At 45.4% G+C, this 26,464-nt stretch overlaps 1 protein-coding gene across 1 annotated transcript in view; it reads left to right on the forward strand.

Annotated features, from left to right (window-relative positions):
* Positions 1 to 26,464, forward strand: part of ccdc102a (coiled-coil domain containing 102A) — a 133,648-nt gene that overhangs the window by 75,990 nt on the left and 31,194 nt on the right. Inside the window, exons 6-8 of the mRNA XM_052063943.1 lie at positions 5,056 to 5,172; positions 17,838 to 18,047; positions 26,219 to 26,389. Of these exons, the coding sequence (XP_051919903.1) occupies positions 5,056 to 5,172; positions 17,838 to 18,047; positions 26,219 to 26,389 (498 nt within the window). The remainder of the gene's footprint in view (positions 1 to 5,055; positions 5,173 to 17,837; positions 18,048 to 26,218; positions 26,390 to 26,464) is intronic.

The raw sequence follows: 26,464 nt of genomic DNA on the forward strand, positions 1-26,464 counted from the left end.
TTGCTGTCGGTCTCTTCATCACAGGTTGTCTGTGGATCAACATCATGTTCCTGAGTAACCTTGTTTAGTCTGAGGTGATGAACTCTAATGCAGGTGCCTCCGTGTCGAACAAAAACAACAGCACCATCTTGTCCAATGACTACCCCTGGCCCTTTCCATTCTGGACAGTCCAACCGCTTGCAGTAAACCTTGTCACCCAGTTCATACTTCTCATCTGTGTGACGCAGCCGTTTCTTGAGCGCTCTCCGTATTCTCTCTGAACATTCCGCTTCAGTAAAGGCCTTTCTCGCTGCATGCAAAGCTGAAATATGCTTTGCAACCCATTCGCTTTTCGTGGTGCCTTCAAGAGCAGGTGCTTTGTCAATTAACACAGAGGGCAAGTTGGGGTTCTCTCCGAATACCAGTTGATGTGGACTGTAGCCATGAACACTTTGCATGCAGTTCTTTGCCATTAGAGCCCAATCCATAGCTGTGCTCCAGTCGCATCCAGTGCTTGTTTTTACTTTCATTATAATCTCAGTTAGCGTTTGATTATGTCGTTCTAACAGCCCATGACTCCAAGGACTGTAGGCAGCTGTTGTCTTCACTTCCATGTTGAAATTCTCAGCCATGTCTCTCACTTCTTCATAGTTGAACTCCCCACCATTGTCACTGAACAGTCTTTTAGGGGGGCCGTGCACACTGATCCAGTCATGAATAAAATGCTTCACAATCTCAGAGGACTTCTTGGTAGTCATGACACTTCCTGCGCTAAAACGAGTGAACTGGTCAATAATATGTAGGTACCACACTCCTGGCTCGAGCTCATGCAAATCCACAGCAACAGTTTCATTGTATGTTGATGCAAGTGGTAAGCCAACAGCAGGTTTTGGTTTGACACGGCAATATTTCTTACATATCTCACATTGACTCACTACCTTATGTAGCAAGGTGACACAGCCAGTGTCCTTGTTGCCAGAACTACTTAAGAGTCTATGCAGCTTGTCAGCAGAGGCATGTCCAAATTGCTTGTGGAGCTTCACTAAAACTCTCATCTTTTCATCGGTTTTCATTTCATCTGTTATTGTCAGTATCTCATCTTCAGTAGCCGATATGGGCTCCATATTGTCATTTATATTGTCACAGGCCAAAATGCTAACACAGTAATGTCCAGAGCTAGTAAAGTCCAGTTTAACAGGCTGCTTGAACATTACTGCACTGTCATGCTCCATGTCCAAAACAGTTCCAGCTCTTTTCAGTGATACTTTGCTCAAAAGCAGTGGAATTTCGACAGGTACAACTTCAGTTTGTATGTGACACTTTGTGTGCCCAATCTTAGCCGGTATCTTCACACTTTTCACAGAATAGACCACTTTTCCATCTCCAAATTTAAATGGCCTGTGACTTGGGTTTTCTGTCTCTCTCATAGTGTTTGCACTATTCTTTCCCAACGGCGTACGATAGTGTTCAAGCCACTGTTGTCCACACACTGTTCTAGTACAAGCAGTGTCTATTATAGCGGTGCCAAAACATTCTGCCATTAGTATTTCTGCATCTGTAGACAATTCCTTGGTGAGCAGTGTAACATTACACTCATCAATTTCCGTTTGATCATCCTCCGTTATTCTTACATTCTCACTTTTGTGTGGGCAGTCTTTTGCCCAATGAAAGGTGCTTTGGCATACTGCACATTTCGATCGCCGTCCATACTTGTCAAGCAGATTAGTGCCGATCTGTGGGGTTTTCTGTCGAGGATTTTTTTGCCAGTCACCGCTCTTTTTTCGCTGCTCCGCAGCATACACTGTTTCCTGTTTAATGCCATGCGTCCCCGCACTCGCGCTCACGCCAAATATCCTCTTCAGCACCGACTTCATACTAGCGAATGTTAAGTCACTGCATGCTGTTAAAGCCAGTTGTCTGTCTGTCGTATCCAGGCACGCCGTATCCAACAGCTTGAAAGCTAAAACGGCGTCGGGAAGCTCCATTTTGTATTTCCACATACGTGAATATAGCTGTTCAAATTCAATAATATAGTCCGCCATGGACCCGTTCACGTCTTTCACAATCCGGTCAAAATTGGAGTAAGCCTCATACGTTCTGTCCTTTTCTTCTTTTAGGAACAATCCATCAAGTTTGCCGAATAAAGTGTCCATTCCCGCGTCCCGATTTAAGTCATCAGCGGGAATTTCCATCGCTGTCTCTCGTGCCCTACCTGAAAGTGCCAAAGCCACCGCGAGGGCTTGCTTCTTCTTCTCCAAGTCGGTGACTCTTGTCCAAATTCCGACTTCATTCTTCCAGCTCTCGTAGGGTTTTCCCTCTTCAAAAGGTGGCGGGATTCTGTAGTTGCTAACCATCCTCTGCTACCAGTGTTAATCCCAAAAATAACTCCACTCTTATGATGGTTGTAGAACTCTTTATTTTTCTACCTTCACCCACAGAAGGAACAACCACATTACCCAAAACCCGTGCTATATACCCCCTTCCTCAAGGCAACACTGCCATCTAGCATTCTAATATTGTAAATGTTATCACAAAAATAAAACAACACAAAAAAAGAAACTGCACCCAGACATCGAGCTCCTTGCTGTGTCCTGCCGTCCTTTCACCTGCCCAGAGAATTTCCCCAACTCTTCTTAATCATCGTTTACATCCACCCCAGAGCCACACCCACCACGGCGACCAAACACATAAGATGCATCCTCAACAGACTGGAGCACCTTTCCCCCCCAACTCTCCCAAATTCATCATGGGAGATTTCAACCACTGCCGCCCAGAGAAATCCCTCAAAGGCTGGACAAATGCTACGGCTCCATCCCTGATGCATACAAGACCCCCCCCCCCCCACCCCCCTCGGCTCCGCTGATCACCACACCATCCTGCTCCTCCCTGCCTACAGCCCGGCCATCAGGAGAGTAGAGAAGGTAACCAAAACCATCAAACAGTGGACGCAGGAGAGCATCAACGCCCTCCAGGGGTGCCTAGAGTCCACGGATTGGTGCAACCTTCTCTCCCCCTCCGACGACATCAATGTCCAGGTGGATATAGTCTCCTCATACATCCGCTTCTGTGAGGAAACCATCATCCCCTCCAAGATTGTCACCATATTCCCCAACAACAAACCCTGTATCACCAGGGAGCTGAAGGAGCTCATTAACAGGAAGAAGCGCATCTTCCTGTTGATTCCGCACAGAGGACGTTGTGAGGGCCCTCAAGAGGACCAAGCTCAACAGTGCACCAGGAGCCGACAATGTCAGTGTCCGAGTCCTCAAGTACTGCGCTGACCAGCTCGGGTGCGTTTTCCAGCTCTTATTCCAGTCCTCCATGAACACCGCCACCGTCCCTAAACTGTGGAAACACTCCACCATCACCCCCATTCCCAAGAACAATAACCCCAAGACCTTGAATGACCTGGGCCCTGTGGCCCTCACCTCCCACGTGATGAAAGCCATGGAGAAAATCGTCAAGCAGCACATCCTCACAAAGACCAGCTCACGCCTCGACCCCCTCCAATTTGCATTCCAGGCAGGCAGAGGTGTCAATGATGCCAAAGCCTTCATCATTGACACCATCCACAAACATCTGGAATTCCCCAACACCGTGGCCAGGCTTCTGTTTGCTGACTTCTCCTCTGCCTTCAACACCATGCAGCCTCACATCCTGGCACAGAGGTTCAAGCAGAACTTCTCCCTGAACAACTAACTCATCCTCTGGATCCTGGACTTCCTCACACACAGAACACAGAGAGTCAGGATCAACAACAACCTGTCTGACCTACTTGCCACCTCCACTGGCTCCCCACAGGGCTGCGTGCTCTTCATCCTTTACACGGATGAATGCAGGTCCTCACACCCCAACAGCCACCTGGTGAAGTTCGCTGATGACACTGTCCAAGTGTCTCTGCTCTCTGGCTCCACGTAACACCATGGTCCCGCCCTGCAGCAGTTCGTCGAGTGGTGCGACGCCTCCCGGCTGGAACTGAAGTCAGCAAGACCAAGGACATGCTGGTGACCTTCTCCAGAAAACAGAGAGAGCTGGCCTCGACAATCCCCACCATCATTCAGGGTACTCCAGGTGAAACTGTATCCGAATACAAGTAGCTGGGGACCATCCTGGACAATAACCTGATGTTCTCCTCCAACACGAGGTGATCCTGAAAATATTCCACCAAAGATGTACCTGCTCAGGAAACTGAACTTCCTCTCCGTCAGCAGGAAAATCTTCCTGACTTTCTTCCAGGCATTTATAGAGTCCGTCCTCTCATTCTCTATGGCTGCTGGTTCCACTCCCAAAGTCTGCAGGAGAAGAACCGCCTGGACAGCATCAGCAGCGTGTGCTCCAAGATCATCGGACTTCCCACTCGCCCTCTGACTGCAGTGTGTGAGCAGCAGATCTGTGGTCTGGCTGCTCAGATCATGAAAGACCCCTCACATGCTCTCTTCCCCGCGTTCGAATGGCTGCCTTCCGGCCGCAGGCTGCAGTTCCCAACTTGCAGGACAGCGAGGAGGAGATCCACCTTCGTCCCCCATGCTGTTCTCCTCCTAAACTCTTATTCCAAGGAACCCTGACACATACAGACTCACACACCCCATTGTGCAATACGGGTTTACGGTGCAATACTTTGACGTGCAATACTGTTTTCACAGTGTAATACTGTTTTCACTGTGCAATACTATCTTTACTGTGTCCTTACTGCCTACAGCCCTACTCTCATCCTATGTTTTTCCTTTGCTCTGACTGTCTCTATAATAAGCCGCTCTCGCACAACTCTAATTGTCCCACGGGGATAAATAAAGTTTTCTGATTCTGAATCAATAATCACGAGCTTGTCAAGGAACAAATTAGGGCAACTGTACTGAAGCTTTTAAAGGACTTTTTGTCAACTCAAAAAAACTTGACTCTCTCTTCTTTTTCTTGGCCCTTAAACAGGCAAATAATGCCATGTGGTATCAGTGATAATGACATTTTTGAACGTTAATGTTGACTAACCGAAATTTCATCTTGATTTATCAGTTAACCATTTCATTACTAATTGTAAAATTACACTTTTTCATTATTCGCCTCTTCCATTTACACCAGCTGAATCTGTTGAGGGAAATACATCAAGATGAACTTGGTCGCATATCTGAAGACCTGGAGGATGAACTGGGAGCTCGTACGAGTATGGACAAGAAATTAGCCGAATTACGAACTGAGGTAACAGCCGAACAGACTTTTTTGTTTTGTTTTGTTTTGTTTTTTTTAATTTTAATTGATGTACACTCACTGTTGGATTCACATTGTCTTAAGCCCCAGCTACTAAAATGACGACTATGGTATCCTTAGCTACTTCTTAAGGAATGAATACACCAAGCCAATGGTCGGCAAACATGGCCGACTGTCAGCCAACTTACACATTGGCCAACAAAAGGTACGTCAGGTTAGTTAACATGCCCGCGGACATACCGCAACAGCTCAAGCCGAAGACACACTCCTGGCATTTTGTGTATACCTGAGAAGAATTACCCCTCCATTTCACCAGTTGTGGTCGTCAGTGTTCCTCATTCCAAGAAAAGGTAACAGGAATTTCTTTGATGGCGAAAGATCAAAAGCGTGAGCATAACCGCTTAATTTTCACTCTTGCTACCATAGACACAGGATGTTTGTTAAAGACAGTCGGCACTGCCACAGCCCTTGGTCATTTGCTTGTATAAATCGAAACATTGTGGTTCAGGCACAATATGCTGTGCCATTTGGGTGAAATCGTGGATACTCCAATGAATGACTCAAGAAGCCTGCCCCACATGTGTCAAGACCTGGGAGTAAATGAAACTGACAATTGTCACCCAGAATTTCCATATGTCATTCCAAATATTGAAAGAGCTTGTAAATCCACCCCTCCAGAGGCAAAACACCAACTAAGGCAATTACATCGTCAGGGAATGTTTTATGGCCACGCTGTGCTTCTTGGCTACCAATTGGTGAGCTAGAGCTTTTGCTCGATCTAAAATTAAAACACAGTTTCATTTACTGTATAAGCAACCTGCCTCAACTGGCGGACCGCGATCAACGACCGGACCGCCGACCTCCACTGTCCGGACCTCCTCTGTCCGGACCGTCGGCAAATTGTATAAAATAATAAATTATAAAGTGATTTTTACATTATACATTTTATATTTGTGGACTAGAATCTGCGCAGCACTGCAATGCTTGTTAAAATTATCCGTTGTATTTTTGCGTGCACGAACAGATGTATTGCAGAGGACCGCAGCAGTGCGACTTTGTGTTGTATGTTTGACTAACTGGAGACCGTGGCTTGGCAGGGCCTCCAGTTAGGCGATAACGACGCGCTGATTGGCTCCTCTGAACTTAAGGTGTGCCCATACATAAGCGTCAGCACGCGTCTATCCCAATACACACACATTCAAAATGGATGATTGTGTCAGGAAACTGACGCATGCGCGACGCCACATTGTGCTCAAAGCTTCAGTCCAGGAGAGCCGCACACAGACAATTAGACAAGACCAATCGCGGGAGGTTTCGATTGTGTGCAGTTTTCCTCCCATCTACCCGGGGATCTTAGCAGCTGTTTAACAGCAGAACACCGCAACATTGTAAATGAACATCACAATGGTGTCTTCAAATAATATTTGTATGCCTCAGACATTGCATTAACCTATAGTGGAAGAACAGCACAATACTATACGATTTTAGAATATTAAAAACCTTTTTTTGCTCCGGAGACCTTGTCTGGTCGCTACACTTTTGGGATCCCAACTTGATTCGATTCGCCCGAAACGTGAATGATCCGACCAACATGGATCCCGTAGACACCAAGAAGATTATGACCGCCTTGACCAGCCAAGGACAACAGGTGGGTCAGTAGGAACAAGCTCTCGCGGAACTCCGTGGAACGATCTCCCTGCTGGCTCATCGGCTTGAGAATTTGGGCTCATGAGTGGAGTGTTAAGGAATTATTCCGCGAGAAGTAGTAGTAGAACATTGTTGATGAATTTCATCTTGCTATGAGAACTATTGACACTAGTCTCTGTCCTGAACATCTGCTGAAGTACTTAAAACAAAGAGTATAGGGTGAAGTTGGGGTCCTATTTCCCCTTGAGTGATTAACAGCCCCCAAGTGCCTTCTTTTGCGTCCCCCACCTCGTAAAAGTCCCTGAAGGCTGTCAAGTGCCTTCGAAGACGAACCCTAATCTCAAGATTTGTGGACCAGCAGATATTGTCTGTACTTTGTCAAAATGCCCCGATCGAACTTTGCTTGACTTTCTTTGTTTCAGATTTTTACATAAGGGGAAGGACTGCCCGCCACTAATTAACATAATTAACATACTATGCCTATATGTACGTGTGACTGAAGTTGTTCGGGGCTTCCTGATGAAATCTGAGACTCACAGGAGCCCGAATCGATTCGTGTTGCTTTGTGATAAACCGAAGAAAAAACAACGTGGTGTTGGGTCTTCCTCCACCTTATAGAGAGATAAAAGAACCTGTAACCAAGGAGGCCAAGAGCAAACTGACAGCTCGCATTCCTCAACAGGAGCAAAACGCTACCACAGGAGTACCATCCCCCCTGACCGTGGAGCGGCAACCAAATATTCCACACCACCGCTTTATGGTGGTGAACCTGGTTTCGGTGGACAATTTTTTCACCAATGCTCGTTGGTGTTCGACCAACAACCATACACCTATGCAAAGGATAAAACCAAGGTGGAATTTATAATGAGTCTGTTGACTGGTGAGGCGGCATCATGGGCGTTGGAAGTGAGCAATGCCAAACTCGGGCTTCGGTCTTCTTTCCCTGATTTTGTGGCAGAGTTTCGACGGGTCTTCCACCATACAGTTATGGGAAGAGAGGCCGAAGGTCGGTTATTAGATCATTGGCAAGGAAAAAAAATCAGTGGTCGACTACTCTATTTCCTTTCGTATTTTGGCTGCCCGAAGTGGTTACGGGGACGCGCCCTTTGTGGATTTTTTCGTCGTGGTTTAAATTCATCCTTGAAAGATGAACTGGCTACCGGCGATGACAGCATTACCTTGGAGGAACTCATCAACCTGGCCATCTTACTGGACCATCATCGTATGCGGGAAAGACAGCAGGAATGCGGAAGCGAAGGGGGTCATGTTCGTTTCCAGCCCCGACATGCTGGAGGCCGCTCTGCTTCCTATGAGTCATCGCGGTCATCCGGATCAGAGCATCACACCGGTAACGTTGCTGTTGTCGCTGCCTCTGCAGCTGGTAGGAGGACGTTTGGGTCCGGAGGAGTCCAGGTCAGGACTTCCCAGGAGACTAGAGCTGGACGGTACTATTTATGGTCAATCACTGGCTCTTTCAGTTCGGGCATTGGTGGATTCGGGGGTGGGTGATTGCTTCATTGACACTGAAATAGCTAACGAACTGGGTTAGTTAAATGAGGTCAAAAGGGTTCACGATCTTGATGGGCGACTCCTGGCGGAGGTGAAACTGATCACAGGCACTTTAATGTTGAGATTATCAGGCAATCACGTCGAATATAGGAGGTTTTATCTGATGCGGTCCCGATACGTACCATTAACCCTTGGGTTTCCATGGCTAAGAACACATAATCCAGTCATCACATGGGAACGCCCCGTGATTGAGAATTGGAGTCCGTTTTGCTATGCTCACTGTTTGCAGTCTGCTGCAGGTGGTAGAGGGCTTCCTCGTAATGATCCGCCTGAGTCCATTTGTTTAGGTAAAGTCCCGAGCATCTACCATGATTTGCAACAAGTGTTTAGTAAAGACCGCGCTCAGTCCTTGTCGCCACACCGGCCGTACGATTGTGCCATCGATTTGCTCGCTAACGCCCCTCTTCCGAGTTCTCGCTTGTATCAAGTTTCCCACATGGAACAAGAAGCATTGAGGGAGTACATCAACAGATCACTCTCTGCTGGCCTTATTAGGCCATCTAGATCTCCTTTGGGGGCTGGGTTCTTCTTCAAAGAAAAGAAAGACAAGTCACTACGTCCTTGTGTAGACTATCTGGGACTTAATGAGATCAACATCAAGAATAAATATCCACTTCCTATGAGATTCCGCGTTTGCCCCTCTCCAATCTGCAACCATGTTCTCTAAACTTGATCTACGTAGTGCCTACCATTTGGTCCGCATTCGGCAGGGGGATGAATGGAAAACTGCATTTAAGACCCCACTGGGACATTTTGAGTTTTTGGTCATGCCTTTTGGGTTGACCAACGCACCCGCCGTTTTTCAGAGTCTTATTAATGACGTATTGAGAGATTTATTGAACGTGTTTTGCTTTGTTTACCTGGACGACATATTGATTTTTTTCTCGTTCGCTTCAAGAGCACCAACACCACGTCAGGCTTGTCTTGCAGCGTCTCTTGGAAAATCGACTCTTCGTTAAAGCAGAGAAATGCGAGTTTCTTGTGGACTCAGTTACGTTTCTTGGTTTTGTTATTGAGAAGGGTCAGCCGAGAGCTGATTCCGCCAAGACTAAGGCGGTGGTGGAGTGGCCTACACCCACCACTGGGAAACAGCTGCAACGTTTCTTGGGTTTCGCCAACTTCTACCGACGATTCATCAGAAACCATGGCCAGAGAGCCCTTCCGTTAACCCGGTTGACATCCGTCAAGGTCCCCTTTAGGTGGGACTCTGATGCCGACAATGCGTTTTCCGAGTTAAAGAAGGCTTTCACTAACCCCCCTGTTTTGCAACATCCTAACCCAGATAATCCTTTTGTGGTAGAGGTGGACGCTTCAGAGACTGGAGTGGGGGCGGTATTGTCACAGCGTTCCCCAGTTGACCAGAGACTCCACCCTTGCGCCTTCTTCTCTCATCGTCTCAGTCCAGCCGAAACCAACTATGACGTGGGAAATCGTGAACTGCTGGCCGTCGTTTCAGCTCTACAGGAATGGAGGCACTGGCTCAAGGGGACTAAGGAGCCCTTCACCGTGTACACCGACCACAAGAACCTCGCATACATTCGCTCTGCCAAGAGACTGAAGCCCGGTGGGCGCTACTACTTACGCGCTACAACTTTACACTCACCTATTGTCAAGGTTCCAAATCATAAAACCAGATGCCCTATTACATATCCATGACTCTGCTGAGAGGAGCAGCGAACCAAGGAGCATTCTTCTGGACCACTGCATCTTGGGGGCGCTTCGGCGGGAGATCGAGTGTAAGATCCAGGAGGCCCAAGACGGAACCCCAGTCCCAGCTGGCTGTCCCGCAGGGAAACTCTATGTACCCCACCTCTGCGTTCGGAGGTGTTGCAGTGGGGGCACTCGTCAAAGGTGGCTTGCCATCCTGGGATGAACCGGACCTGGCATCTCGTCTCTCAGCGGTTTTGGTGGCCGGAGCTGCTTCTAGATTTCGTCAAGGCCTGCTCCACCTGCGCCTGTAGTAAGGCCTCTCACCAGCCTCTGGCAGGGTTGCTTCAACCCCTTCCCATTCCACCTCAACCCTGGTCCCACATCTCCATGGACTTTGTGGCCATCTCCATGGACACTGGCCTCCCTCCTTCCCGGGGAAAGTCCGTCATTCTTACCATTGTGGACCGCTTCTCTAAATCAGCTCATTTCGTTCCTTTGTCCAAGTTGCCGTCTGCCCTGAAGACCGCTGACCTTCTTGTTAACCATGTCTTCCGGCTCCATGGGATTCCAGTGGACATTGTGTCGGACCGGGGTCCCCAATTCGTCTCCAGAGTGTGGAAGCGGTTCTGTCAGGCCATGGGAGCCACGGCAATTCTATCGTCGGGTTACCACCCGCAGTCCAACGGACAGACAGAGCGCATGAACCAGGACCTGGAGGCGGCTCTACGTTGCGTGTGTCTCCATCGTTGGAAATTTCTAAGATACAAGGACACATCAAGGATCCTACAAAAAGCAAAATACTTAAAAGGCTCCAACATCTACATCAACAAAGACTTTACAGATGCCGTACGACAAAAAAAAAGAAAAGAGCTCCTTCCAAAATTAAAAGCTGCACGTGACAAACTTATCGTCCACCCCCGCAACAGTACTCCAACACAACAGACTCGAGTTCAACACCATCAAGCAGCATACTGAGAATTATTCACCACCCGACGATAAAAACTCTGACCCTACTGAAGCAGGAAATTCACATACCAAAAAACATGGACTTCGAACCCTTTGATGACCCTTACAACCCTTTGATGACTTCCAACCCTACTGACCACAAGACATTTGACCCTGAGAACCTCTTGGACCCGGACAATAAGTTTTTCAAGACCGACTGACCGTGAGGGAGCCAGCGACGACCGACCGGGAGGGAGCCAGCAACGACCGACCGGGAGGGAGCCAGTGATGACCGCGAGGAAGCCAGCGACGACTGCAGGGAAGCCAGCGACCGCGAGGAAGGATAATAAAAAGGCATCAAATATCATCATAAATTGCAACTATGGGACACCAGGATCATGTATTGACACATTCAATAAAAACTAACAGATATGCTCAGTTACTACAACGATAAGAAAACACGAATAATATGTGGTGACTTTAACATTGACTTATTAAACCCAAATGGACACAAAAAACAACTGACTTCATAAATACTATGTACAGCAACAGCTTTTTCCCATTAATCCTGAAACCTAGCAGAATAACAGTTGACACGGCCACATTAATAAATAACATATTTATCAATAAGATTGATCATAAAATGGAAAGTGGACTTCTCATTAATGACATAAGTGAACACCTACCTGTTTTTGCAGTTTTTCATAATTATTTTGATAGAAAAGCTAAATCAACAACTCATATAACAGAAATAATACTAAGAACCCAACGCTCCATCGATGCCTTTAAGCAAGACCTAGAAAAACAAAACTGGACCGAGGTCTACTCAAACTAAGACCCAAATACAGCGTTTTAAGTATTTCAGTCTACCATAATCTCCTTATATGGTAAACATTTTCCATTAACTAAAGTCTCCAAAAAGTATAAAGACCCAAGTCAGCCATGGATAACGAAAGGCATAGAAAACGCATGTAAAAAGAAAAACAATTTATATAAATTGTTTTTAAAATTTAGAACTGAAGAAGCAGAAAAATAATATAAGACCTATTAAAATAAACTAGTAAATATTATAAGAACCAGTAAAAGAGATGATTATCATGCACTATTAGAGCAGAATAAAAGTAACACACGAGAAATATGGAAAATACTTAACCAAGTAATCAGAAATAGTCCTAAAAAAATTAATTATACAGAGTATTTTATCAAAGGCAAAAATACTATTTTGGAAAAAACTGTAGAAATAGCAACTGAATTTAATGAGTATTTTGTCAACATCGGCAGTAACCTAGCAAAACAAATTCCTGATCCAACAAACTTGTTTGAAATAGATAGATACGTAGAAAAAAACTCCTCCACGATGTTCCTTACTGCTGTAAAACAAGAAGTATCAAATATTATAAAAATACAAAGTCAACTGATTGCTTTAATATTGATATGACAATAATAAAGCAGATTATAGAATATGTAGTGCAACCTTTCACGCACATATGCAACCTGTCATTCAAAGCTGGTATCTTTCCATCAAAAATGAAAATTGCTAAAGTTATTCAAATCTATAAAAGTGGAGAAAGACATCTGTTCACAAATTATAGACCCCTCTTCCTCAACTGGCGGACCGCGATCCACGACCGGACCGCCGACCTCCTCTGTCTGGGCCTCCTCTGTCCGGACCCTCGGCAAATTGTATAAAATAATAAATTATAAAGTGATTTTTACGTTATACATTTTTTATTTATGGACTATAATCCGCATTACCGCGATTGCTTGTTAAAATTATCCGTTGTATTATTTGTGTGCACTAACAGATGTATTGCAGAGGACGCAGCAGCGCGACTCTGTGTGTGTATAATGTTTGACGAACTGGAGACGGGGGCATGTCGGCGATAACGATGCGCTGATTGGCTCCTCTGAACTTAAGGTGTGCCCATACATCAGCGTCACGCATTCAAAATGGATGATTGTGTCAGGAAACAGAGACAGTGTGCTCACAGCTTCAGCACAGGAGAGCCACACACAGACAATTAGACAAGACAACATTCCTGTGTTCCCTTGTCTCAGTATTTAAAATGGTTCTTAACTCCTCTTCTGATATATTTTTCAATGATTTCAGAGGGGATGTGAAAAGGGGAATTGTACAAATGAAAATAATATTTTTGTTTTCATTTTTAGTATTTATTTTGGTAAAATTAGTATTTTGTTTTGCTTTTGTTAAATTAAGGGGAAAAAAGACAACTACTGTTTAACAAAGTTAAAGTAAAAAATGTCTTATTTCCCTAAAAGGGCTATTTCTATTATTAAGCAGGCACAACGTAACAAAATAAAAGAGTTCCTCTGCCTCAACACAATACCTCTCATTATTTGCTGTGTACTGGCAAAGTGAATAATTGTTATTTTCATGCACCCCATTATTGGTTGGTTGTGAGGAGTGTTTATTTGTATAAGCTTGGCTAGACCATACTAAATGGGCATATAGCCCTGCTCCCCATGACCACCGTGCATGGGACCGGACCTTGGTCTTATAAAAAAAGAAGTGGACCGACAGCATTTCTAGTTGAGGACCACTGTTATAGACCAATATCACTACTACCACAATTTTCAAAAATATTAGAAAAACTATTTTCTCACAGACTTGATAGCTTTATACAAAAACATGCGCTGCTAAGTGAGAATCAATATGACTTCAGGGAAAAACGGACCACCTCAATGGCAGTTATGGAGTTTGTGGAAGCAATAGCCACTAATATAGACAACAAAGAATTTACAGTTGGGGGTTTCCTAGATCTAAAAAAAGCTTTTGACACAATAGATCACAGTATATTATTGAAAAAACTAGAAAGATATGGCATTAGATGTATAGCTTATAAATGGATAAAAAGTTATTTAGAAAACAGATATCAGTATGTGCAACTCAACAATAAAAAAATTAATCAACTGAAAATCAGTCACGGAGTTCCTCAGGGGTCAGTGCTTGGTCCAAAACTATTCATCTTATATATAAATGATATCTGCAAGGTCTCAAAACAATTTAAATGTGTCCCATTTGCTGATGATACAACTTTCTACTGTTCTGGAATAAATCTGAAACAGCTCCTGACAACCGTAGAAAACGAATTAAACAAATTAAAAAACTGGTTTGACAGAATTAAATTGTCACTTAACCTGCAAAATCGAAGTTAATTGTTTTTGGCACAAGACCAATCAAACACCAAGCTAAAATTATGGTAAACTCAATTGAAATAGAAAGAGCGTATGAAACCAAGTTTCTCGGATTAGTAATAGACTCAAAACTATGTTGGAAATCACATATCGATAAAAAGAAAAATAGCCAAAACCGTAGGGATCCTCTACAAAACCAAGGAAGTGCTAAATAAGAGATCTTTGTACACATTATACACTTCATTATTATTACCATATATGACCTACTGTGTGGAAATACGGGGAAATGCCTGCAAAACAAACACGCTCCCTATTCTCAAACTACAAAAAAAGGCAATTCGAATTATTAATAGATCAAAATATATGGATCCCACAAATCCACTATTTATCAAATTAAATACTATGAAATTTTATGACCTGGTTGACTTTAAAATCGCCCAATTAATGTACAAAGCACACAATAACCTGCTCTGCCAAAACATTCAGAAGTTTTTCAAAATTCGAGAAAGCAGCTATGAATTAAGAGGTACCAACTTATTCAAAAAAACTCAAAACAAGAACAAACATCAAGCAAAGAAGTGTATCTAGCAAAGGTGTTATTCTGTGGAATAATCTCGAAACGGACCTGAAAATGAGTAAATCGCTTGCTGAGTTCAAAAACAAATTCAAAAAAATAGTCCGAACCTACATCAATCAGAGTTAAAATGATAAATTCCAAACATTAAATATAATGATACATCAGAACTAAGTTGATAAATAGAGAAAGTTATTGAAATATCCATTATGAATACAAGAGAAAATTGACACAAGAGTGCCAGGGTGTGGATGTATATATTCCCGATACAAACCAAAAGTTGTAAAAATATCACGGTTAAGGGTAAAGTATGAGCCTTAATGGAGACTTCTTTCTTCTTACTTTTTTCTTTCCTGATTGATATAAAAATGACTTATTAGATATAAACACATAACGGGGTAGGACTAGATAATAGTTTTTTACTTCTTCCTACTCCCTTGAACATAGTAACTGTGTTGAATGAAGACTGATTTCTTTCTTTTTACTTTTTTATCGACCTTATTTTCTGTCAAATTATTACTGTATATGTTTTATGTTCAATAAACAAACTCAAACAAACAAACAAACAAACAAACAAAATGATTTACTTGCTTTATTTTATTTTATTTTTTAAATATTTTTTGGGGGAAAATGAGACTGATAGGACGATTAGGGTGAAGCGTACATTAACACAACAACTATATTACTAACATGTACGAAGACACACAAATGTTTTTTTTCTCCTCTACACCGCTCGGATCTCCTCGGGACCTGTCCTAGATCTACCGGTCAATCAGGATCGACGTAATGGGTACCCCTGGTGTAGACAAAGAACAAGATGTTGCTCACAGATTCTGAGCTTGGTGCAACTTCCAAACTGCCTCAGTGTTCTGGATGGGAAACATGACTATTCGCCACCCACAAGGAACTGGATCAACATTCTCCAATCGCAAGCACGCATTATCCATCCATTTTATCTAAAATAAAATCTGTTCTTATTAAACTCACAACAGTGATATGAAAGGACTAATACCATACCTTGCAAGACTTGTTTTTTTTCTTGTTTATCATAATAAATAAATAAAATGGAAGTCACACTTTGTAAACTTGAGCATAATCTTACATTGTTTGAGGTATTCCTTTAACCCTCATAGTGCACCGCTTGCGATAAATGTAAAATGATGTCTTTGAATCAAAGGCAAAGACATTCAGAAAAACACGAGACAGCTGAAACTTATGGAGGGGTTCTAAAATGGCCTAAATTTCATGACGTCACCGGCTGATAATTCTCAGGCATTGCAGCAATAATAAAAAAACGTTTTGATACCTTAATCTTCACAATTTACAAATTTTGCACCATAGAGACCCATTATAATTCATATTTTTGAATGCATCGTAAACCTAATGTGTAAACATGCATTTGACGCGATTTTTACATCAATCGCTTTGGTCTCGCTTGGACAGACGTATGCATGCCACATTATTGGGTTGAGGTCATTCCAATTGTGCAACTTTTAGGTGGCGCCAGAGGATCGCAAATGAGTTTGCCTTTTTGCAGGAGGCTTCAAACCAATGCATTTTACATGAACACGTCCGGTCGGGATTGTTAGTAGGGCTTTGTTGGGACCTCCAGACACAATTTTTTTTCCTTTTGCAAAAAATAAAGAATAAAAAATCCCAAAGAACTAATAAAAACTATGTATGTATGGATAGCACAGATGCCTCTGAACATTTTGAGTGTTGAAAAAAAAAAGAATGTTTGTATAACACAAAATACATCATTACAAAAATTGTAAAATGCGTAACTTAAGGCCTTTTTAATTTGGAGCACACAAGGGTTTAAAGGTCTCCACACCTCTTCAAATGTTTGCGATTTACCCCTAATAAAAGTGCATAAGTTAACTTTTCCAGTATGACACACATTGCCATTTCTTTGAACCAGGACTTTATGGAAGACACGTCAATCTTCCTCCAACACAATGTAAATATTCTCTTGGCCTGCAGGAGGCCAAAGTAAATCAAAGTTTTGTACTTTCTTTTTCTGTTTCGTTCATCATGAATGCTTGTGCGCTCGCTCGTGCGTGAGCGTATGCGTGCACATGCAGTCACGGCTCGATCGCGGGAGGTTGTTTTACTTGAAAAGTAGATCTTCGGTCAAAAAAGGTTGGGCAACCCTGATTTAATGTGTTCCATTGACCTGACATGCATATTTTTGGAATGTGGGAGGAAACCGGAGTACCTCGAGAAACCCTACGCAGGCATCGGGAGAACATCTGAACTCCACTGTGAACTGTTAGGCGGACATTTTTCTGATGTCCATGTCCAAGAAAGCCGCACGAACAGGGATGCCTAGGAATGAGAATCTGGGGTGTAACTGGGCTTTTTTTGAGGATGGACCGATTTGGGTGGGTACTAACTAGCACTGATTCACATGAAATCAAATGGGGCCATGTTTCAGTTTCGAAGCACGCCATTCTAAATTGTGACTTGCAAAGCAGAAGAGTCCTCGATTTTCCATGGTGTATTTGAACACAGCAGAGTCCCACACTAAAGTTATGAGCTACGCAGGCCTTCACATACTCGAAAAATCAATTTCTGGGTCTGGAAGTGAGCAAGTTTTGCCTGCCACCAAACCAAATAAATGCTCTTGATCAAGTAGATTGAAGCATGCTTTGGTTCAGCATGGCAGGGTGCGCCGCCGGCCACGTCGTCCATTTTTATCAGTGGTGGACCCCCTGCTATTCGTGAATGATGATAAGGACTTGATATGTTTGACCTCATGAGACCTAAGATTATTTGGCATCAACTCTGATATTGCCACTCAATATTAGGACTGGGCAATCAATCGAAATGTAATTGTGATTTTGATTGTGGCTTCTCGCGATCATAAAAACATAATCGTTGAAGAAAAATGATTAATGTGCTGAATGGCTTGTTGCCTTTGCAAAAGTGAACGGTGGCGTGTTTTGGCTGCCGGTGCTCAACCCGTATTGTTTTGTGTTTTTTGTTATTGTAAAGTGTCCTTGGGTGTCTTGAAAGGCGCTTATAAATAAAATGTATTATTATTATTATTATTATTATTATTATTTTTATTTTTTTTAAATAAAATAATAAGTAAAATCTCTGTGGCTATCAGATGGAGAAGTTGCAGGTGGAGAATGCAGCCGAATGGGGGCGCAGAGAGCGCTTGGAGACAGAGAAACTGGCATTGGAGAGGGACAACAAGAAGCTGCGGGCTCAGACTGAAGACTTGGAAGAACAGATAGCTAAGAAACGTCGCCAGGCTGCAACAGCAATCGACACAGACCTCAAGGCCATGCAGACAGAGTTGTTTGACAAAAACAAGGTAAAAAAAAAGTCTGTTTACACATTTCTCTTTCAAGTGGAGTTGATTTTGTGTTTTCCAATTTGCTTCCGTCAACAAAAGAATTACAATTTATAAATTAACTTGTACACTGGTACCTCTACTTAAAAAATGAACATGTTCATGAGCCTGCAGGAGTAATAACAGATTATGTCTCTTTCTGCATGCACATTATCCCTCAAAAACGGTAAAAATATATGCAAACAATAAGCCGTATATTATGAAAGAAGTATTGAATGTATAAAAAGGAAGAAAAGAGTCCATAGGCTCAGTGACACCACTGGGATTAAGTTGGCCCACAAGGATCTCAACCGACAACAAAGAGCAGCACGGTCTAAACACAGGGATGAGATTTTTCCGCTTTTTGGCGGAATTCCACTTTTTTTCCAGTCGAAATGGACTTATATTATATTGTTCCAAATCCGTAAAGAAAATTCTGGGGGAGAGGCTCGTAATGTTTACAAGTAACGTTTGCAAGCATCCATTTTGAATCCCGTTTTTTATCGCAGAGTGTTAGTTTGTCGTTTCTTCCTCCATCCATCCATCATCTACCGCTTATCCGGGGCCGGGTCGCGAGGGCAACAGCGTTAGCAGGGAAGCCCCTCTCCCTAGCTACTTCGTCCAGCTCTCCCCGGGGGATCCCGAGTCGTTCCCAGGCAAGCTGGGTGACATAGTCTCTCCAGCGTGTCCTGGGTCTTCCTCGGGGTCTCCTCCCGGTGGGGCATGACCGAAACACCTCACCGGGGAGGCGCTCAGGAGGCATCCGAATCAGATGCTCAAGCCACCTCATCTGGCTCCTCTCGATATGGAGGAGAAGCGGCTCGACTCTGAGCCCCTCCCGGATGACCGAGCTTCTCACCTTATCTCTAAGGGAGAGCCCGGACACCCTGCGGAGAAAACTCATTTCGGCCGCTTGTAACCGGGATCTCGTTCTTTCGGTCACGACCCATAGCTCGTGACCATAGATGAGGGTTGGAACGTAGATCGACCGGCAAATTGAGACCTTCGCCCTTTGGCTCAGCTCCTTCTTCACCACGACAGACCGATACAACGTCCGCATCACAGCAGACACTGCACCAATCCGCCTGTCGATCTCCCGCTCCCTTCTGCCCCCACTCGTGAACAAGACCCCAAGATACTTGAACTCCTCCACCTGAGGCAAGATCTCCTCCCCGACCCGGAGGGGGCACTCCACCCTTTTTCGACTGAGGACCATGGTTTCAGATTTGGAGGTGCTGATTCTCATCCCAACCGCTTCACACTCGGCTGCGAAACGCTCCAGTGAGAGATGGAGAGCCCTGTTTGAAGGAGCCAACAGCACCACATCATCTGCAAAAAGCAGGGATGCAATACTGAGGCCCCCAAAACGGACCCCCTCAACGCTTCGGCTGCGCCTAGAAATTCTGTCCATAAAGGTTATGAACAGAATCGGCGACTAAGGGCAGCCTTGGCGGAGTCCTACCCCCACTGGAAACGATTCTGACTTACTGCCGGCAATGTGAACCAAACTCTGACATCGGTGGTATAGTGACCGAACAGCCCGTATCAGGGGGTTCAGTACCCCATACCCTCGAAGCACCCCCCACAGAACTCCCCAAGGGACACGGTCAAACGCCTTCTCCAAGTCCACAAAACACATGTAGACTGGTTTGGCGAATTCCCACATGCCCTCGAGGATCCTGCTAAGGGTGTAGAGCTGGTCCACTGTTCCACGGCCGGGACGAAAACCACACTGCTCCTCCTCAATCTGAGGCTCGACTTCCTGACGGACCCTCCTTTCCAGCACCCCTGAATAGACCTTACCAGGCAGGCTGAGGAGTGTGATTCCTCTATAGTTGGAACACACCCTCCGGTCCCCCTTTGTAAAAAGAGGGACTACCACCCCGGTCTGCCAATCCAGCTCCAAGGAAGACGTGTTGGTGGAGTTGAGGAGGTCTTCGAAGTACTCTGCCCACCGGTTCACAACGTCCCGAGTCGAAGTCAGCAGCGCCCCATCCCCACTGTACACAGTGTTAGTGTTGCACTGCTTCCCCCTCCTGAGACGTCGTATGGTGGACCAGAATTTCCTCGAAGCCGTCCGGAAGTCGGCTTCCGTGGCCTCACCAAACTCTTCCCACGCTCGGGTTTTTGCCTCGGCGACCACCGAAGCTGCGTTCCGCTTGGCCAGTCGATACCCGTCAGCTGCCTCTGGGGTCCCACAGGCCATAAAGGCTCGATAGGACTCCTTTTTCAGCTTAACGGCATCCCTCACTGCTGGTGTCCACCAGCGAGTACGGGGGTTGCCGCCACGACAGGCACCAACCACCTTACGGCCACAACTCAGATTGGCCGCCTCAACAATAGAGGCACGGAACATGGTCCACTCGGGCTCAATGTCCCCCGCCTCCCCCGGAACATGGGAAAAGCTCTGTCGAAGGTGGGAGTTGAAACTCCTTCTGACAGGGGATTCCGCCAGACGCTCCCAACAAACCCTCACAATACGTTTGGGTCTGCCAGGACGGACTGGCATCTTCCCCCACCATCTGAGCCTACTCACCACCAGGTGGTGATCAGTTGACAGCTCCGCCCCTCTCTTCACCCGAGTGTCCAGAACATGCGGCCGCAAATCCAATGATACAACTACAAAGTCGATCATCGAACTGCGGCCTAGGGTATCCTGGTGCCAAGTGCACATATGGACACCCTTATGTTTGAACAAGGTGTTTGTTATGGACAATCCGTGGCGAGCACTTTGGCTGCCGCCCAGCTCACATTGCACCCGACCCCTTTGGCCCCTCTCATGGGTGGTGAGCCCATGGGAAGGGGGACCCACGTTGCCTCTTCGGGCTGTGCCCCATGGGTGTAGGCCTGGCCATCAGGCGCTTGCCAACGAGCCCCACCTCCAGGCCTGGCTCCAGAGTGGGGCCCCGGTGACCCGTGTCCGGGCAGGGGAAACCTTGGTCCATCTATTGTATTCATCATAAGGGTCTATGAGCCGTGCTTTGTCTGGCGTCTCACCTAGAACCTGTTTGCCATGGGTGACCCTGCCAGGGGCATAAAGCCCCAGACAACTTAGCTCCTAGAATCATTGGGACACGCAAACCCCTCCACCACGCTAAGGTGACGGCTCACGGAGGTTTTTTTTTAAATCACTGTGTGTAAACAAAGCCACACGACCAGACAATATGTCTGCTTATTTATTAAAAACATTCGCTGGGGAACAAATACCGGCCTGGCATCCTCTCTTCCAGCTGTGTGTAGACACAGAGATGTTGTGGCTCTGGAAGAAATCGATTATAATTCCGGTTCTTAAAAAACTCTGTCCACGGGATGACAACGATTATAGACCAGTGATCTTAACCTCCAATGTGATTAAAGGGTTAGAGAAGATCATTGTAGAGAAACTATGCAAGGAGGTGGAAACTACAATGGATCAATATCAATTTGCCTACACTAAAAATTGTAGTACGAGTGATGCCGTGTCTACTATTCGGCACTTTCTTTTGAGGCATCTTGAGAGTAGGGTCAAGTCAAGTCAAGTCAACAGTATTTATAGAGCACTTTCAAACAGCCCTCGCTGCATACAAGTTGGCATATGCCAGACTGCTATTTGTGGACTTTCGCTCAGCTGACCTGACAACATCCATGGTCATGTCCTGCAAGACTGTGCTGAGGAGGTCACAGATGTCTTCACCGACATTTCAACACCTCATCTCCATTGCCCTCCACTCAGCCCTAACCCACCTGGAGACCGAGGACTCACACGTCAGAATGCTGTTCATCGACTTCAGCTCAGCATTCAACACCGTCATCCCGCAATGGCTCATCCACAAACTGTCCCACCTGGGGCTCAACGCCTCCATGTGTAACTGGCTGCTGGACATTTTGACAGGGAGGCCACAGGCAGTTCGGGTAGGCAGAAATAACTCCAGCACCATCATGATGAACACGAGAGCCCCCAAGGATGTGTGCTTAGCCCACTCCTCTTCACTCTGCTGACCCACAACTGCACTCCCTCATCCTGCTCCAACCTCCTCATTAAGTTTGCAGATGACACGACTGTGGTGGGTCTCATCAACAACAACGATGAGACGATCTACAGGAGTGAGGTGAACAGGCTGGCCTTGTGGTGCAAGGACAACAATCTACACCTGAATGTGGAAAAAACGAAGGAGATTGTTGTGGACTTCAGAACAACACACACCCAGCATGCTCCACTGATCATCGACAGCACCGCAGTGGAGAGGGTGAGTAGCACCAAGTTCCTTGGTGTGCACATCTCTGAAGACCTGACCTGGAGCCTAAAAACTACCTCAGATGCCAAAACAGCCCACCAGCGCCAGTACTTCCTCCTCAAACTGTCACGTTCGGGCAAGCCGATATAAAGTTGGGATCCCAGAAGTGCAGACACCAAACAAGGTCTCCGTAGCAAAAGGGTTTAATATACAAAAATTCGCACTGACAAAGTAGTAACATAAAGTGCTGGTCAAAACAAGGACCAGAGGGCACAAAAACGAATAACAAAAAGCGCTTGCACAAAAGGCAAGGGGGGAAAATAAGAATCGCGAAGGCAAACAAAAAAACAATGTAACCACTAGACGCAAGCGAGAGCCAAATCACAAACTAAGAACCATACTTACAAAATACTGAGCACCGAGAGTCCAAAAAGCGAAACACGAGGTCTATAGCAATAGCAGTCAATGAGCAAGGAAGTAGCAAGGCAAAATGCAATACTCCAGCAACATGTGCATCGCAGAGGGCTCCTTAAATGCAGAGTGTAACTAATCATAGATTGGCAGCAGGTGTGCACCGAAGTCCGCTAATGCCACCTGCTGGCCAGACTGACACAGAACCGTGACACAAACTGAGGAGAGTAAGAGCCCCGCCGCCATGATGCAGACATTCTATAAAGGCACCATTGAGAGCATCTTGACCACTTGCATCACCGTGTGGTACGGCGCTTGCACCGTGTCCTGAAAAAAAGAGTCTGCTGTGCATTGTGAGAGCACCTGAGAAGATCATTGGAAGAGACTGCGATGTCTCTGTGCTAAAACCACCAGGCTCAAGAACAGTTTGAGCAGTCTGAAGTCTGGTCGGTATTGCAAAATCTTTACCTGGATAAGTAAGTAAGTTGGGTCGCGGGGACAGCAGCATTAGCAGGAAAACCCAGACTTCTCTCTCCCTAGCCACTTCTTCCAGCTCTTCCCGGGGAATCCCGAGGTCTTCCCAGGCCAGCTGGGAGACATGGTCTCTGCAAAGTGTCCTAGGCCGTCCTCGGGGACTCCTGGGGATGGGGCATGCTCAGACCACCCCACTGGGTAGGTGTCCAGGAGGCATCCTAATCAGATGCCAGAGCCACCTCATCTGTCTCCTCTCGACGTTGAGGAGAAGCGGCTCGACTCTGAGCACCTCCTCAATGACCGAGCTTCTCACCTTATCTCTAAGGGAGATTCTGGACACCCTGCGGAGAAAAGTCATTTCGGACACTTGTATCCGGGATATCGTTTTCTCCGTCACGGCCCGTAGCTTGTGAGGGTCCAAGTAGCACCGATGCGTGTGAGTCGAGCTCACAGAGCAATCCACGTGTCGGTGCGTGTGCTGCTTCGTGATGATCACGTGATCAACACATGAACTGCGCAGCCTGGACTGCGTCAATGCAGCAAAAGCCCACCACACAGTGTTTATAAGGATGTGCGTCCAGCGACACAATGCCGCCTGCCGAAACAAGACAGATCTCACCCTCGTTCGAATAAAAATATATATTTAGGCAAAAAGGAAAACACAGATTATCAGCAAAACGTGTCTGTATGACTTCGAGCGTTGTGTCGGCTAGGCTATCTCAGCTGTTGTCGTAATTCGAAGCTTCTTTAAAACCCTCGTGGCATGCAGGTACACATCATGTACACCTGACATAAGATAAGATATCCTTTATTTGTCCCACACTGGGGAAATTTACAGCCTCCAGCAGCAAGAATGTAGGTAGAAAGAAGAAAAAAAAACAACAAACACCGTTCAATTAAGTGCAATATAAACACAAAATGGATAAATCGCAGTGCTATTTACAATTGTCTTTCACATCATTTAATTATTATTATTATTATTGTTGTTGTTATTTTTATTCAGCAGCCTGACAGCAGTCGGTAGGAACGAGCGTCAGTATCTCTCCTTCTTGCAGCGCGGGTGTAACAGTCTCTGGCTGAAGGAGCTACCAAGTGCTGTCAGGGCGGGCTGGAGGGGGTGGGAGGGACTGGCCATCATAGCTTTTAGCTTAGTTAGCATCCTTTTGTTGCCCACCTCCTCCAGAGTGTCAAGGGAGCAACCCAGGACAGAACTGGCCTTCCTGACCAGTCGCTCCAGTCTCTTTCTGTCCCGGGCTGAGATGCTGCCTGACCATGCGTTGTGTTGCAAAAACAAATGCATGCCACGAGGGGTATTACCCATGCATGGCATGCATTTTTTTTTGCAACACAAGGCATGTCAGGTGTACATGATGTGTACCTGCAGGGAAATTAATATGTGACATGGGTGGCATCTGCGCCGTGAGTACATGCTCACGCGAACAGTAGAGTGCAGCGGACTACCGACTGCTGAGGCGCGCACACTTGAGTAATGTTGCTACAGTATGTGCATATTATGGAGCAGCTTCCGGACAAACGCAAATTGCCCGCCGTGTAGAGCCATTTTGATCTCCTTTTGGAGAATAAGGTATTTATTCAAATCTCCTTGCCTCACCAAGTGCCTCTCGGATTTTTGGCATGTCTTATTCCATTGTGTGTGTGTTCTCCACAGCAGGGGAAATAGCATGCAAGAAACGCAACAAACTGAAATTTAAAACACTGGAGTGTTAAGGATTTATCTTATATATAGCGCTCTTACTCATCCCTTTTATTGTGAAGAAACATACCAGATGTACATATGAACCCAACTTTCGCCTTTAGTAAGCAGACGCTATACTCATGGCCGCGGTTCGTGTTACGCCGTGCTGCCAAGGTGTTTTGGCTATAGAATAAATATGCCTGAAGTGATCATCTAAATGTGTTATTATTGTCATGTTCCATATTTGTCTGTGATTACACCTGCTATATCTAGGCGCTGCGGCTGTCGACTCCTTGCTGGAGTATTCCATGCCGTGCCACTGCTGTTGCCCATGTATTGAAAGCGCTACTCGTATACTATAGCTGATTATTAAATTTTTCGACGTCCCCTGTGAGCATTCTAAGTGCATGCGTATTCTAGTATTTTCCTAATCATTTTCCTTGCCGTTTTTTGCAAGCGGTTTTTGTTGTCACGTTAATATATTTTCTGGTTCTCGTTATTTACCAGCGTTTTCTGTTTTCTATTAGACAGAGTTTTTGTTTATAATAAATATTATTTTTGTGACGAAGTACTTGTCAGTGTCTGCTATTTCGGGGATCCACTTATTCTCGTTTTTCTGCTACGTACGAAGCGGTACTTTTCTGCTTTGTGGCAATTATTGCATGAGTTTACTGGCTATTCTTTGTGATTCGCACCTCCTTAACATGGAGCATCTTATTTTTCTAAATAAAAAATTGTGAAGACAAAGCCCACAATCATCCTCATTCACATGATTTTCACATTATTGAAACACATTGAATGATACAATATGAATGCATGGATGTGAATAATATTATCTACACTTTATTATCAAATCAGTCAGTTCAGTCTGTCAAGTTGGTTGGCTACAGGGATTTTGAAGGTCCAGCAGGTGGCAGTGGTCAGTGACACAGTACCAGCACAATATCAACACAGTGTGTCAGTGTGTCGACACGCCTCATGAGGCCTCATGGACCCATCACTACTTGTGACCATAGGTGAGGGTTGGAACGTAGATCGACCCGTAAATTGAGAGTTTCGCCTTTTGGCCCAGGTCCTTCTTCACCACAACAAACTGATACAAAGTCCGCATCACAGCAGACGCTGCACCGATTCATCTGTCGATCTCTCGCTCCCTCCTGCCCTCACTTGTGAACAAGACCCCAAGATACTTAAACTCCTCCACTTGGGTTCAGATCTCCTTGCTGGCGAGCACCTGGTAGCCGAGCCTACACCCATGGAGCCTGCTCGGGTTCAGCCTAAAAAGGCAGCGTGGGTCCCCATTCCCTAGAACATGATTTGTCATTCGCCTCACTCTTGGTTTGTTTTTGTGCATTTAGGACTTGGCTGATCTTCGTCACGTTCATGCAAAGTTGAAGAAGCAGTTCCAGGATAAGACGGTCGAGCTAGCCCATGCAAACAGGAGGGTAGAGGGCCATGAAGCTGAAGTAAAAAAACTGCGACTGCGGGTTGAAGAGTTAAAAAGAGAATTAGGACAGGCCGAAGATGAGGTAAGAACTAAAGCTTAGTGAAGTTTTGTTTGAGCGGTAATATTGTAAAACAGTGACTCTCATAATTTTGTTATC

The sequence above is a fragment of the Hippocampus zosterae genome, chromosome 4, assembly GCF_025434085.1.
Source record: "Hippocampus zosterae strain Florida chromosome 4, ASM2543408v3, whole genome shotgun sequence".
In the NCBI taxonomy this organism is placed as follows: domain Eukaryota; kingdom Metazoa; phylum Chordata; class Actinopteri; order Syngnathiformes; family Syngnathidae; genus Hippocampus; species Hippocampus zosterae.